Raw genomic sequence first — 13437 nt, 5'->3', positions numbered from 1 at the left:
TCACTTCCTCTGAGAAGCCTCTCCTGATTCCCTGAGTTTGGGTTAAGCGCTCTCCTCCTTAAATGGTCCAGAGACACCGTGTCCCTCCTCTGTCACAATGCTGCTTATACTACAGTGAAGTTGCTCACTTGCCTGTGTGTACCTCTCACTAAAGCGGACGGGGCTGAGTCTTAGTCCCCTCAGTATCATAAGGGACACTGACACAGAGAGGGGCTTAGCAAATGCTGGAAGGGGAAGAAAGGAAGAGAGGGAGAGAGGGAGCCAAGGAAGGAAGGAAGGGAAGGAGGGAAGGAACCACATGCTGCTAGATCTACAGACGTGACAATACAGCGTGGATCACTGGGTCTTGCCTACTCCAATGACTTTTAAAGCCATGGATATTCAAGAACTCCCGTAAAGAAGAAGTCATTGTTTTATCGCCTACTTACTGAGACCTCCCTTCCACCAGTCCCTGTGCTGGGGCCACTGACAGAATGGTGAGACGAAACACAGACCACAGTCCCTTCCTTACCCCCCACCCCAAGGTATATATGTGGGAATATTTTGCTTTTCAAACTTCTGTTTCCAAATGTTCCAAATATTTTTCCAAAGGTCTCTTTGAGATCTTTGGAGTATTTAGATATTTCTACACATTTCTACTAATTGTTGTCAGGCAAGAGATTTTGTGAGTGAGTTAATTAGCATTAGGTACAGCTATCAGAGTCCCGCACGGGTTCCTCTGTGCTGAATTACCTCAAGAATTCTTTGCCAAATAAACGAAAGTGATATTTAAGTTTGGCCCCTTCTGTCTCTCTGATGACTTTACAGAATTCTGAGGTATTTGAAAAGCATCAGGAAAAGTAAATAACAAAGGTTTGGTGTTTCCTTTTTAAGCACAAATGAAACCATTAAGCAAATGAGTCAGAAATCAAATAAAAAGAACAATAGGAATTAAAACAGACTTGAAAATGATTTCTAAAAGGCCTTAGGCAAAATTCCACTCAATTCAGTCCAGAAATACTGCATTAGTCCCACCACATGGAACACTGCTACCTTCTGACTGCCCCTCAGCTCCTTACCTCCTTCTAATACCCATGGCACCCGTCACCATCCTTCTAACACCCATGGCACCCATCACCATCCTTCTAACACCCATGGCACCCATCACCATACTGCATTAGGACAGGGGAACGCAAGCACTTCATTCTTAACAGACAAGCCCAGAGTTTTCTCCAAGAACATGAGAAGTACACAAAAAAGCCATGAAAAGGAGAGAAAAAATAAAATCAACACACAAAATTATAATTTTCACTCTGATGTTCACTACTTGATTTGGGCTCATTAGACACCGGCCGTGCTCATGAGTGAGGTAAGCAATTCATGGTAAGAAAAGAGGTGGAATAAATTGGTATGAACAGTTAGTGTCAACTTTCATTTCATTTCAATTATCTGCATGTGGTTAACCACATGAACCAGTGGAGACCTTTTCATCTGAGGCTGACTTCCTGGGCCACCATCAGGAAAAGATCTGTGAGTGGACAGAGTAGACAGTTACTCTGAACTATAATTTGGGGATTCTGAAAAATCCTAAAACCCCAAATCTCCATCTTCTCTTTGTATACAAAATTCCCATGTTAGACACATTAAAACATTGACAGTCCTTCACAAGAAGGCAAACGCTACCAGGGATACACAAACTTAAACTGTTATCAGCTTGTGGTTGGTTGTGTGGCTGGGTTCACACACACACACACTAGCTCAACAACCATTTCCTTTCCTTTTGAAAATAGAAACCTGGTTCTGTCCTGGGAACCAGCTCTTCCTCACTCTCAGTCCACGGTCTGGGTGAGACTGACCATGACCCCTGGCTCTGGCACTGAGCACCCTCCCTAGTCCTGAACAGTCACAGAGCTACCACCTTCCCCTCCTCCTCCACAACAAAAGTAGGCAAGTGACTCGAGTCCAACTAATGCAAGTTCTGCTTTCGACTTTTGCCAGAAAAAATTCCTCCATTTTTCTTAGGATGCTAAAATGGTAGAATATAAACCTGGTGCTATTAAGGCCTTTGGGACGCCATTTCCCAGTTTGCCTGAGAATGAAACATACCCCAAAAAAAGCAGACAAAGCCCTGGGAAGGAGAGGCGAACGCCTGACATCTAGGAACCTGGACTCAGCCCTACCAAAACCTCTTAAATCACACGAGCCAAGACACTGCCATCTTAGTAAACTCGATCCACCAAGTTTCTGAAACTCAAAACTCCAAGAGTTCTGCCCCATACAGAGGTATGGATGTTCCAATCAGGACACACAGCGGAGAAGAACAGGCTGCACAGTGGAAGGAAAAGAACAGAACCGGAGATCACAAGGATCTGGCTCTGCCCTAAACACGGAACCTCGGGCACGGCCCTTCATCGAAACAATGAGGGTGGATGATGATGGAGTCTAAGCTCCCCGTCAGCCTTGACGTACCATGATTAGAGACATACTTTCAAGAGCGGGGAGAAGAACCAGAGAAAGGCTGCTATAAAAGGCATATTTTGCAGGCTTGCAAAGTGAGGTGGGAGTGGGGGCTGGTTTAGCTGAGCTGACGGGAACGCACAGACGAGGAAGGTGGGTTGCTGACAAGAAAATGAGCGATGGTGCAGGTGAACTTCAATGACATGACAGTTTTGCCAGAACCAGTCCTGACTATCAAGGAAAGAAACTTCTGAGCCAAAGTCAAGACCTGTGTGTTACCCATTCTCGTCCAGGAGTAAGGCTGCCCTAGATGCAGGGATGCAGGGAGGGTCTGCCGTACTGCAGCTGAAGTGTCATTGGGCCCTTTGGGCCCCATCGAGCCCCTGCCTCGAATGCCCTCCTCACGTCGTGCTTCCTGTCTAAAGCCCACCTGGCCTTCGGCAGCCAGCCCGAGGCTCTTCTCCTCCACAAAGCCTCCGATGTGACTGCAACTCGCAGTGATCTCTCTGTGGTCCTTAATCCTAGGTCACTGGTTGTGTGCTCCTCTCACTTTAGAAGTACCTGGTTTGTGGGATGGGCCTCTCTGCAATGATGGGGACCCCAGAAGATGCCAGAGGGGACAGGCCCAAGGGCACCTCGCTCCCCACGGACAGAAGTTGGGTGAGAACGTAGGTCCCCAGCCTCCACACTCAGAGCTCTTGCCCCCACAGCCGCCAGTGACACCTGCTGACTGCTGCCTTCTCCTCCTGCTCTTGTTGCCTTTTCACTGAGTGTTCATTTCTACCCTCCACCGCCACCCCCGACCCAACTTCTTCCTGGATGCCTCCTGTGTACCAGGCATGGTGTTAGGTTGCTTGTGAACACTTTTTGTAATCATCACAGCCATCCTGCAGGTGCACATCACCAGTCCCACTTCACAGATGAGGCACAGTAAGGCTGCGTGACTTGTCCGAGCTGGCAGTTAAGAACAGGAAGGGCAAGGTTTGACAGTAGTGCTGTCTCGCTGTGAAGCCATTTTTTCCCCTCTGTCATCATCAGCACCACCAATGTCACATTATTGTCCCTGGTACTTAGCAAAGATCAGCAATTTAAAGATATTATCTTAAATTCTCCCCACGGCGCAATGTGGATATTAATCTCATCTTACAGATAAGGTCACTTCCTCCAGGAAGCCACTGCTGACCACCACACCCTAGATGAGGTCCATGACCCTCATAAGAGCTTCTCCACCACCCTGTGCTTCCTCTCTCTGTTTTAGCTTTTAGCCACTGCCCTGAAAACCCCAGCTTTCTGTCTCTTCCACTGAATTAAAAGCAACTTGGAGGAAGGGACAGTGTCTTGTCAATTGCTTATTCAGGCAATAATTGTTGAATAGATAACATTGACAGAAGTTCACAAGAAACCTTTGCTGATGGTACAGAACCACTTTTCATTTCACCCCAGCCCCTCCCACCATTCATTACAGGAGGGCACAGCCACTTCCAGGCTAAGTGAGAACCGGCCCAGGGCTGCCACGAACAGCAGCATGAGGGGGAAATTATCTCCCTGTGACCGGGGCTACACACTTGGCATCATCCCACCAAATCTGGTCTTCATGACCTTGCTGAGTGAGGCCTACGCAAGGCCAAAGCAAAGCTACTTCCGCGAGACAGATGGCAAAAGAGCCTAACATCTGCCAGACCTTTCAAATCACCAGCTCCCCAAGGCTAGAGCTTTCGGCGGCTTTTTGCAAACATCCAGTGTCCTCTCTGAGCCATGTAGAAGGAGTCAACAATCTGAGAGAGTTGACAAAAATCATCCCTTTAATCTACTGTGGCCATTTTTAAAGAACAAATCAATCAGCAAGAAGTCAGTGGTTGCTGAAGAGTGGCGTAAACATTTTCAGAAGGGCCTTAATACCCTCTTATGTGAGCTCAGATCGCAGCTCTAGACCCTTACTCCATGGACATCTCCTTTCACCCCAAGCAGACATCCATCCCACAGGTATTTACCGCATATCTGTTTAGAACCAAGCACTCTCCTAGATGGTGGAAAGACAATGGTGAGCAAACAGAACCTGGTATCGCAAATGAACTCTCTCACCTGGAAGAGGCTTCTCATCAGGTGATTTGTGCACACTGGTGTCAAAGCACAGACGATTACTTTATCAAATCAACAACGGTTCTTTTGAAAAGCAGGACCAAAGGGGGAACTGGATCAAGACAGCATAGTCAGCCCTCTGTATCCAAGGGTTGCTTGTCTTTTTCTGATTTTTTTTTTTTTTTTTTTTTTTTTGGTGGTGGTTTTTTAGCAAGTTTGAAATTTTTTTTAATTAAAATCTCAAGTTCCCTCTCCGGGGAAGTTACTGGTTGACTAGAAGAAGAAGAGTCCACAGAGATCCATCACTCAAGACAAGAGGACTAACTAGCACCAGGAAGACCACAGTCCACTAAAGCAAGGTCTGAGACCTTCACCAGCCAAGATGCAATCTGGGGCCTCTTCTCTCCACCCTACCAAATGAGCCACCTTCGGTTTGGAGCCATTTTGCTCACAGAACTCTCTCTGGGGCTGGGAGAAATGGAGTGTGTGGGCTCAGGGGAGAGGGGAGCGCAGCAGGCCTAAAGGTTAGCCCCAGGGCTCGTGATGCAAAGCTGCGGGAGAGCTGCAGGCGCTTAGGGAGTCCAGCCGAGGAAAAGGAGGGAGTGCAGAAGCTGGTGGCAGCCTCCTACGCACTCCTCCTGCTTCGTCTACTCCTTCTCTGAAGACCCAGCTTCACCCCGCCGAGGTGATCACAAGCTGGTAAATAAAATAGGAGCAAAGAGAGAGTGGGACTGTAATAAAAACGAACAAATAAACCATGATGCTGTGGAAACTGTGTGGAAACCTCTCCTGGCTACCAAAAAAGTATAAGACTCAAACTTCACGTTTGCCAAAACTTCTTTAGATAAGCAGGAGACAGACTGATCCTTTGTGGCACAAGAGAAAAGCTACAGAGACGTAAAAAAGAAAGGAAGCTGGAAACGAAGTTGTTTTACCTGTTTTGTGCTTTAACCTAGCATGGTTCTAAGGTAGAAAGGCCAGACCAGCATCGCTGCACGCTTGTGAACACTCCGCAAGTGAACGTCAGCCACCTCCTAGCCAGCAACGTGATCTTTGCTTCAACAAATCCCTTGTAGGGAGGACGAGGAGCCAGGCCAGAAGACTGCATGTGTGTCTGGTGAAGGGCAGTGCGGCCTTTGGTGTACACACGGCTGCCGACAGAAACAGGGAGGAGCACTCTTGGTTTTCCTATCATCTCTCTGCCGTGGATGACGTTCAGCACTGCTTGGGGACCACCACCCAGGGAACTGATGCAAAGGGTGGTTACAATACTTAGCACATTGATGTCAGTCTTGCCATGTGAATGTCTCTCTGTGAGACAAACACCTCCCTCCTCCCAGCAGAGATGACAGCCACAAGTCCAAGGAGATACAGATCTGTGTGATGTTCTAATTGCCCATCAGAACTCTTTCCTTATCTTGGATTCCAGTCAGCTATAATGATCTTTATTCCTTCCCTTTGGCCAGGCAGTCAAGTGACAGTCTGCTGTTGGTCCTGGCAAGGGAGCTGGCATTGTCCTATGCATCCTGCAGACCTGAAAAGTTATCACTAGGAACCAGGAGCAATTAAGGTTTTGCATCTCACCTCTGGGAAATGTGTGCATGCAAGTTATGCCTCCAGTAAAATACAGTTAAAACGAAAAATCTCCAAAGAATACCGTTTCTCACCAGTAGAGATTGAATTTTTTGGTAATTGTGCTCGTAGGGGTTCAACTTATACTTTAGAAAGCTAGACAAAGAATCAAACCTCTGAAAGAGCCATTCTGTGGACTTCAATGCCAGCAAGTGAGATATTCTCTATTCCAAACAAACTCTGCACAAGTGAACAGGATTCACATTTCACTATTTCCAAAAAATCACTCTCTATATATTTAAAAAATGTAACAGTTCTTTTCATTCTTCATCCAGTGAAGATCTAAGGAGTTCCAATTTGCCAGCCATCTGCTGGGCTAAAAGAAATGCCTGTCCCTCTTTGCTCTCACTTTCTATGTATTTGATTCCCTGATCTTGGGCTCATGTGAAGCTGGGGATCTTAAGGAGACAGGATAACACTGTATTTTCCCTGTTCATTTCTGTTGTCATAGAAACCCCTATAGTTTGTGAAAATGTTTCAGGAAACCTCTATCTTCCTCTTGATCTTGTAACAAAGAAGTTCAGAAAGGATAAGCTTCTCCCCTCTTGGTTTTTGACCCCTCCAGCTTGGAGGTGTTTCTTGATGCACCTGCTGACCTGAACGCAGCTCTCCTCAAGTTCTCAGCACACAGAAAAGGCTGTTTTCAAAGCACGGCAATTTGTAAAGATAAATTCTTGCCTCTGAGACACAGACTTCAGTGAATTCTCCACCCATATTTTTCAGTGGATGCTTTCCGGTAGAAGCAAGCGCGAGCAATTATATCTGAATGGAACTCATTTGTGTGCTTACACACACACTTCTGAAAATAAGAGAAGAAGGTGAAAGTATATTTTCAATCCAAACTCTACAGAGTAAAGACAGATGGAGGAAAAACTGAGCATGTTTCAGAGAGCTGGTCAGCACTGGGGAGAAACCATGCTGAAGAGAACTGTAGGACTGGATTTCTGAAGTTAAGCCAAAGAGAATAACCTGAGAGAGGCCTGCATTCTGGTTCTCCAGGGTTGGAAGAGAAAAATTGGCATCTGGGGGAGCATTCAAACAAGCCTAGAAAGATGAGCATTTTTGTTTCCTCATATAAAGCAAGTCAAAATTGTCATACGCATAGCTTCTTTCATTTAATTTTTAACAATTATTTTTGGGGGGTAATTAGGTTTTTATTTGTTTACTTATTTATTTATTTATTTATTTTAATGGAGGTACTGGGGATTGAACCCAGGACCTCATGCATGCTAAGCACATGCTCTGCCACTGAGCTGTACCCCCCCACCACGAGCATAACTTCGTTACAGCATAACACGCCATGTTCAAGCCGAGCAAAACGTCCTATCTTCCAGCATTCCTTCTAACCAATATAATGGGTCACTTCAGTAAAGCCTTCCTCAGAAGAACAAAATAAATGTTACACATTTTATTTCTTTGCCTTGGAAAGGTTCTCTCTAGAAAGTTTTAGTCCCCTGCCCCTCCCCAACAAATAGAAAGAAAGGAAGCAAGCACCTGGGATTGTAAACTATCACTCATGTAGATTAGAATGATCATCTGTCATTCATAACCCTTCACACGCTCTAATAAAAATGCTCATTAACAATTCAAGATGTGCAGATACTAATATGTATAAAATAGATAAACAACAAGTTTATACTGTACAGCACAGAAAACTATATGCAATACTTTGTAGCAACTTATGGTGAAAAAGAATATGAAAATGAATATATGTACATTCATGTATGACTGAAACATTATGCTGTACACCAGAAATTGACACAACAGTTTAAACTGATTATACTTCAATAAAAAAATATACATATGTGTGTGTATGTGTATGTGTGTATGTGTGTGTGTATATATATGTGTGTGTATATGTGTGTGTATGTGTATATATATGTGTATGTATGTGTATGTATATGTGTGTATATATGTGTGTGTATGTGTGTGTGTATATGTGTGTATATGTGTGTGTGTGTGTGTATATATGTTTGTACATGTGTGTATATCTGTGTGTATGTATATAGATGTGTGTATGCATGTGTGTGTATGTGTGTATATATGTGTGTGTGTATGTGTGTGTATATGTGTGTGTATATATGTGTGTGTGTATGTATGTATGTGTGTGTATGTATGTGTGTGTGTGTCTATGTATATAGACACAGACACATAAAAAGTCATGCCCCAAAATGAGCTGGGAAGGGGACGGCATCTTTTCACTGGGAATAAAGTGTAAGAAAAATACAGGCTTTGAAATAATTTATAATTCCTTAAAAGCGACCTGGATTGAAGAGTTTAGATTTTGTTTGTTTTCAGATTCAGCAGAAAGCCTTCAGGCCCTGGACTCCTCAAAATCAGACCCAAACCCAAGCAAATTGTTTCTTCTGATTCGCCGCTCTCAGATCTGGAGTATAATTTCCCTTTGTCGGGGTCTGAAATTCAGAAGCCCATCTTGCAAGCAGCTTTTGGTCCCTGAACCAAGTGAAGAGACCTCTGCCTTCCACCAGAGAGTCAGCGATGTGGACAGTCTGGCGGCTCTTCAGAACACAGCCTGGCTGGGTGCAGTCTAAACACAAGGCTGTTTGCTTTCTGCTCGGGGACTGTGGAGCACAGAGGTAAACTGCTTAACCACGTTTCCCTGTTCAGAATGCCAGAGTCAGGAGATGCTGATTAAGAGGCCTGTAGCTGGCCAAAGGATAAACATCTGATAAACGCGCGTCACCCACAAATCACAAGGCGGTGCTTCGCTGCTCCGCGCAAGGCCAGCACCCCTCTCCTCGCGCAACCCTCTCTCACACCAAGGCCCAATGTGGGGCTTATTCTTAATTCAAAGTAGGCAGATACTCAACAGCTCATCAGAAAACAACATTAAGCCCTGAATATTGAATTTCCTGACAACTGATTTATGCTGCCATGCCAATGTTGACTCCATTTAATTTAATTGCTTTGGTTTACGTTCTTTTCAAAAGCACCAAGGAGGAAGGTTCTTAGTGCATAAATGCCCCAGGGTTTGGAACTGAAAGAGCCCCTGTCCCTCTTCTCCCTCACTCCCTGTCTTATGATACTAGAAAATCCTGCCTGAGAGTAAGAGAGAGGTATGCTCCACCCACAGAATGAACAGACTAATTAGCTGGCTGTAAACCGCAGTGGTGAACTGTACGGGACTCGCTGGGACGCCCTGCATACGTTCAGTGCCTGTGTCTGTTTCAAGGTTGATGCGGCTGCAGAGGGCACAACTACCTCCTAGCATGATGTATATCCTGGGATAAAGCTCAGGAGGACGGAGGAATAAGCCAGAATTCATCACTGAGTGCAAATTTCGCTGCACTGAGAAACAGAGATTAGAAGGAATTCAGATGATCTCAGGGCTGTGTTTATTTGAAGGAAAGGAGGACCTGGGATCTAACAGGCAAGAAAGGATGGTGGTGGAAACATCTGTTAGCTTGCTTTCTGGAGTATAAAATGCCTCTCCGATGTGTTTCTAGGTTGAGAAGAGGAACCATGTTCTAGTTCCCAGGAAGGAGCCCCCTGGGCCCCTGACTCTCCCTCTGACGGCAGGTCTAGAGTCTCACCGCTCGCCCAGCACCCGTTCTTTCCTAAGTCCTCACCCCCACTGTGCCCTCGGCCAGCGCCACCTCATGGCCCTCTGCAGGGACACCACGCTCCTGACGTCTATAAATGCAAATCCCTGGGCACAACAATAGAAATGGAGTCCCCAGAGCTTCACGGCTCAGCAGCCCTGCCTTCCGCACCTTTAAAAACCTTGGAAACCTATATAAGGCCAATGTGACCCAGATCTGCCTTCAATGTGCTGTGCTTTCCAGCAAAACCTTCAGTGTTAGGGACCTGGCACAACCAAGCACTGTGGACCAAGATTCTCCTGGGAGGCCCCAGTTGGCTACTGGTATCGTGTGGAAGAACAGAAGGGGAAGCAAACTTTTATCCCCACCCAAATTATCAGGAAGTCAAGCATCTTAATCATTCAGTCTGACTCCATTTAGAGATCGTCTCATTTAGAGACATAGAATGCCTGAGAAGAAACTCTGAGAAGTAACCTAGGACATTGCCCTCTGCCTTCAAGGCAGTATTTAAGGGGAGTCACATGAGAGTATGACGTATTTAAAGTTTCCAGAGCCTTCTTCAGAAAACTGTTCCCAAAGTTTTATAGCCATAACTCTGCTACATTAATTTCTCATTTTGTTGCTTGAGCCCATCTGATCTCTTGCTGTTCTAGCCTGGATAATCTTTGATGTAAGAAATGTGGCATATTAAAAAAAAAAACAACACTTATTTATAGAAATGAAGACTGATTTTTAAATCCTTCTAGGAATCTGTACTTTTACTTCCAATGAGGTAGCCCAGTGCCCAATACATAGTAGGCATTACTTAAACAAATTTTTTTGAATGAATGGATTGTTCAAACATTTCAAAAACTTTGAGGGGATGGTTTTTTCCCCCTAAAGTGGTAGGAACAGGAAGAACAGTTTGAAGCTACAAAGAGACAGATTGGATCTGAACAGTTCAGAGCTGCCCAAAGATGGATTAGCCTGCACTGGGGACTGAATTCCAAGTCACTGGGGATGTTCAAGCTGGGCAACCAGAACATAGTCAGAGGTGAACAAGAATTGGAAGGGTGGTTGGATCAGCTCATCCTCAAAGTACTTTGATCCAGCATACAAGGCCAATTACAACTGTCTTTAAGAGGTATAATCAAAGTTTTCTGGGTCTTCAGAGAAGGGAGCACACACATCCAGGTGGGGTGGTGGTTCTCCATCTTGGCTGCACAGTGTAACCATCTGAGCTTTGAAAAATGTAGAGGCCTGAATCCAAACCCCAGAGGCTCTGATTTAAATAATCTGGGGTCGGGGTAGCCTGGGGGAAAAAGATTTTTAACAGCTCCCCAACTGCTTCCAAGTATAAGAAGCACTGAATTGGAAGAAATTGGAGAAGATTCACTAAAGATGGAGAAACTATGTCTGGGCCTTAAAGGTTGAACAAGATGTGAATAAATGGAGAGAAAGAGAGGGGCATTTCTGGTATATCTTGGTATGTGTTTGATAAACACATGTTATAGAGTATCCACAAATGAATGCCAAAAGAAGGTTAATTTACTAGTTTTGTTAGAGTTCATGGGCATTTGTTCTTAAATAAAAATTCAAATGGATTTCTCTCATGCATTCAGTAAATATTTCCCCTATGTTAGTCACTCACAATTACTTTCATCCTCAGCCCAGCGATGTGCAGTATAGAAATGGGTGGCTGTGTTAAAAAAAAAAAATAACAAGGTTAATTCAATTTTAAAGGATTCCTAAGAATTCTTCTAATGGACCCAAAGATGACATTCAAACTCTGATACTTGAAAGTATTAATAACCACAGAAGTTCCTTTATTTTTTAATTAATTCAATGCTACCTGGTAAATTAAGCCCACCAGACCAAGCATGCAATAATCAGTCATTGTATCTGGTCTGGTTTTATATCCATCCCCCTTTCTCTGAATCAAATATTTCTCTCCGAACTTCCCATGTATAGCGTCTGCTTACTAACACACCATAATTAGAGAGTGAATGGGTGATAAAACAAACTGCATTAGCCATTAGAAGAGTTATGCTACATGGATGTAATCATTCTTCGTAAAAAAAAAAAAATCATTGCACAAGAGTTGCAAAATATTCTTCTCAAATGATAGATGATAAATCAAATGGGCATGATTAATGTCAGCACAGGGAAATTTGCAGTGGTGCTTTCGGTTGCAATATTTTTCTTGTCTGCATAAATCTGCTGAAAAGAGGTTGTAGAGAAAAGGGAAGCTATATATATTCAGGAAATGAGTAAGTCCAATTCTAAACATAGTGCTGTGTTTCTGCACATGAAATAGAGTAAATGTCCACTCTGGTAAACTTCCCTGGAAAATGGAAAATTCTCATGTACTTCTATTTAAGGCAGTTGGGTGGCCTTAGAGGTTGAACCAGATGCTGCGGACACCTCACCCCACAGCCTCTGGGCCAGACTCTGGGTTCACCTGCAGCCTTGGTGAGCAGAACCTGTTCATGCCCTGTCCTCTGCTTTCCTGCCCAAGGGCTTTCTCTGGAACTAATCGCCTGGTAGGAGGGAATCCTGAAAATGCCAGGGATTTAATGCCCCCAAAGGCATTTCAACCAATGAGGATAAGAGTCAATGGGTAAACCTCTCAGCCTTCCCATCGTTCAGTGGGACAATTCTGAAGTGAGTTGTACAAAGTTTCTCAAAAACTCCCCAGCAGGACTGAGCCCAGTTGCCCATAGCAGTTATCCATGTCTTAATGCAGCATCCTTTATTGTATTTTCCCCTCTTCCTTCTCCCCTTTACATCACTTTGGCTTCCTGGAATCACCTATCAAATAAACTATTTGCACTCAATTCTTTATTACAAGTTCTGCTTTTGAAGACTCAAACTAAGAACAGAGCATCTAACTTTTCATTTTCTTCCTAGTTTGGCCAGGAAATAATGCTGCTCTGAGACTATACCTTGCATGCACATAGTAGTTACTCAATAAATGATGGTTGGATGGATGGAAAGATAGAAAGACGGGTGGAGAGATGAATGGGTAGATCGATGGACAGACAAGAGTGTGTTACTGGGGACAATGGAAAACACAATAAAATTAATACTGGAGCCGTGGGGAACAATAACATTTGAAGGAAAGAGAAATAGAAGTTGAAGGAGACTGAATTGTTCCCATTGGCCAGGTTTTAGGATCCAGATGAGCGATTCTGATGGAAGAGCTATGCTCGTGTAGAGATGAGGAAGAGGTGCTTCATGGGGGACAGCGCGTTAAAATGGTATTCTCTGAATAACCAGACCACGTGTTTAACTGTGTAGCCACTGATGACTCAAGCTCACATTTTACACTGCTTCCTTATACTTCTTTGCATCATAATCTGAATAATTTCAGTTTAATATTTAATGTGTTGCTTTAAAACTCTAGATTAGAAACCTGATTTCCAGAGAGATGATACATATAAAAAAAAATCAAGTGAGGATAATATAGAAGCCAAGGGGAGAAAGAATATCAGAAAGTTAACCTGGTTAAGTGTGCCCTGTGCCACTAAGAGAGCTGCTATGAACTTAACTAAGAAGTTCTTATCCCTGCAGCTGGGTGCGGGCTAAGATGACTTCAGCATCCAGTGATAATGACTCATAGAGATAGAGGCAAAAAGTTTGCAGCCTACTACCTTCCACTTACTTCTGGCCCAAGGAAAGACGGAGCTGCTCTGGTGGAGGGCAGATCTTCCAACTCCCCTGTCCCTGCAGGGAATTTATTCTCACG

General features: G+C 44.2%; 1 protein-coding gene across 7 annotated transcripts in view; it reads right to left on the bottom strand.

Annotated features, from left to right (window-relative positions):
- Positions 1–13437, bottom strand: part of CPQ (carboxypeptidase Q) — a 390372-nt gene that overhangs the window by 159194 nt on the left and 217741 nt on the right. For 6 of the 7 annotated variants that reach the window (XR_012502314.1, XM_074353133.1, XM_074353132.1 and 3 more), the window contains one exon: positions 11341–11388. The exons of the other annotated variant lie outside the window; for it this stretch is intronic. Coding sequence is in view for 5 of the 6 variants with exons in the window: in XM_074353133.1 (XP_074209234.1) it covers positions 11341–11388 (48 nt within the window). In the remaining variant the exon portion in view is untranslated. The remainder of the gene's footprint in view (positions 1–11340; positions 11389–13437) is intronic. 7 annotated transcript variants of the gene reach the window in all.

This window comes from Camelus bactrianus, chromosome 25 (genome assembly GCF_048773025.1).
Source record: "Camelus bactrianus isolate YW-2024 breed Bactrian camel chromosome 25, ASM4877302v1, whole genome shotgun sequence".
Classification (NCBI taxonomy): Eukaryota; Metazoa; Chordata; class Mammalia; order Artiodactyla; family Camelidae; genus Camelus; species Camelus bactrianus.
This window is presented reverse-complemented; position numbering and strand designations above follow the sequence as displayed.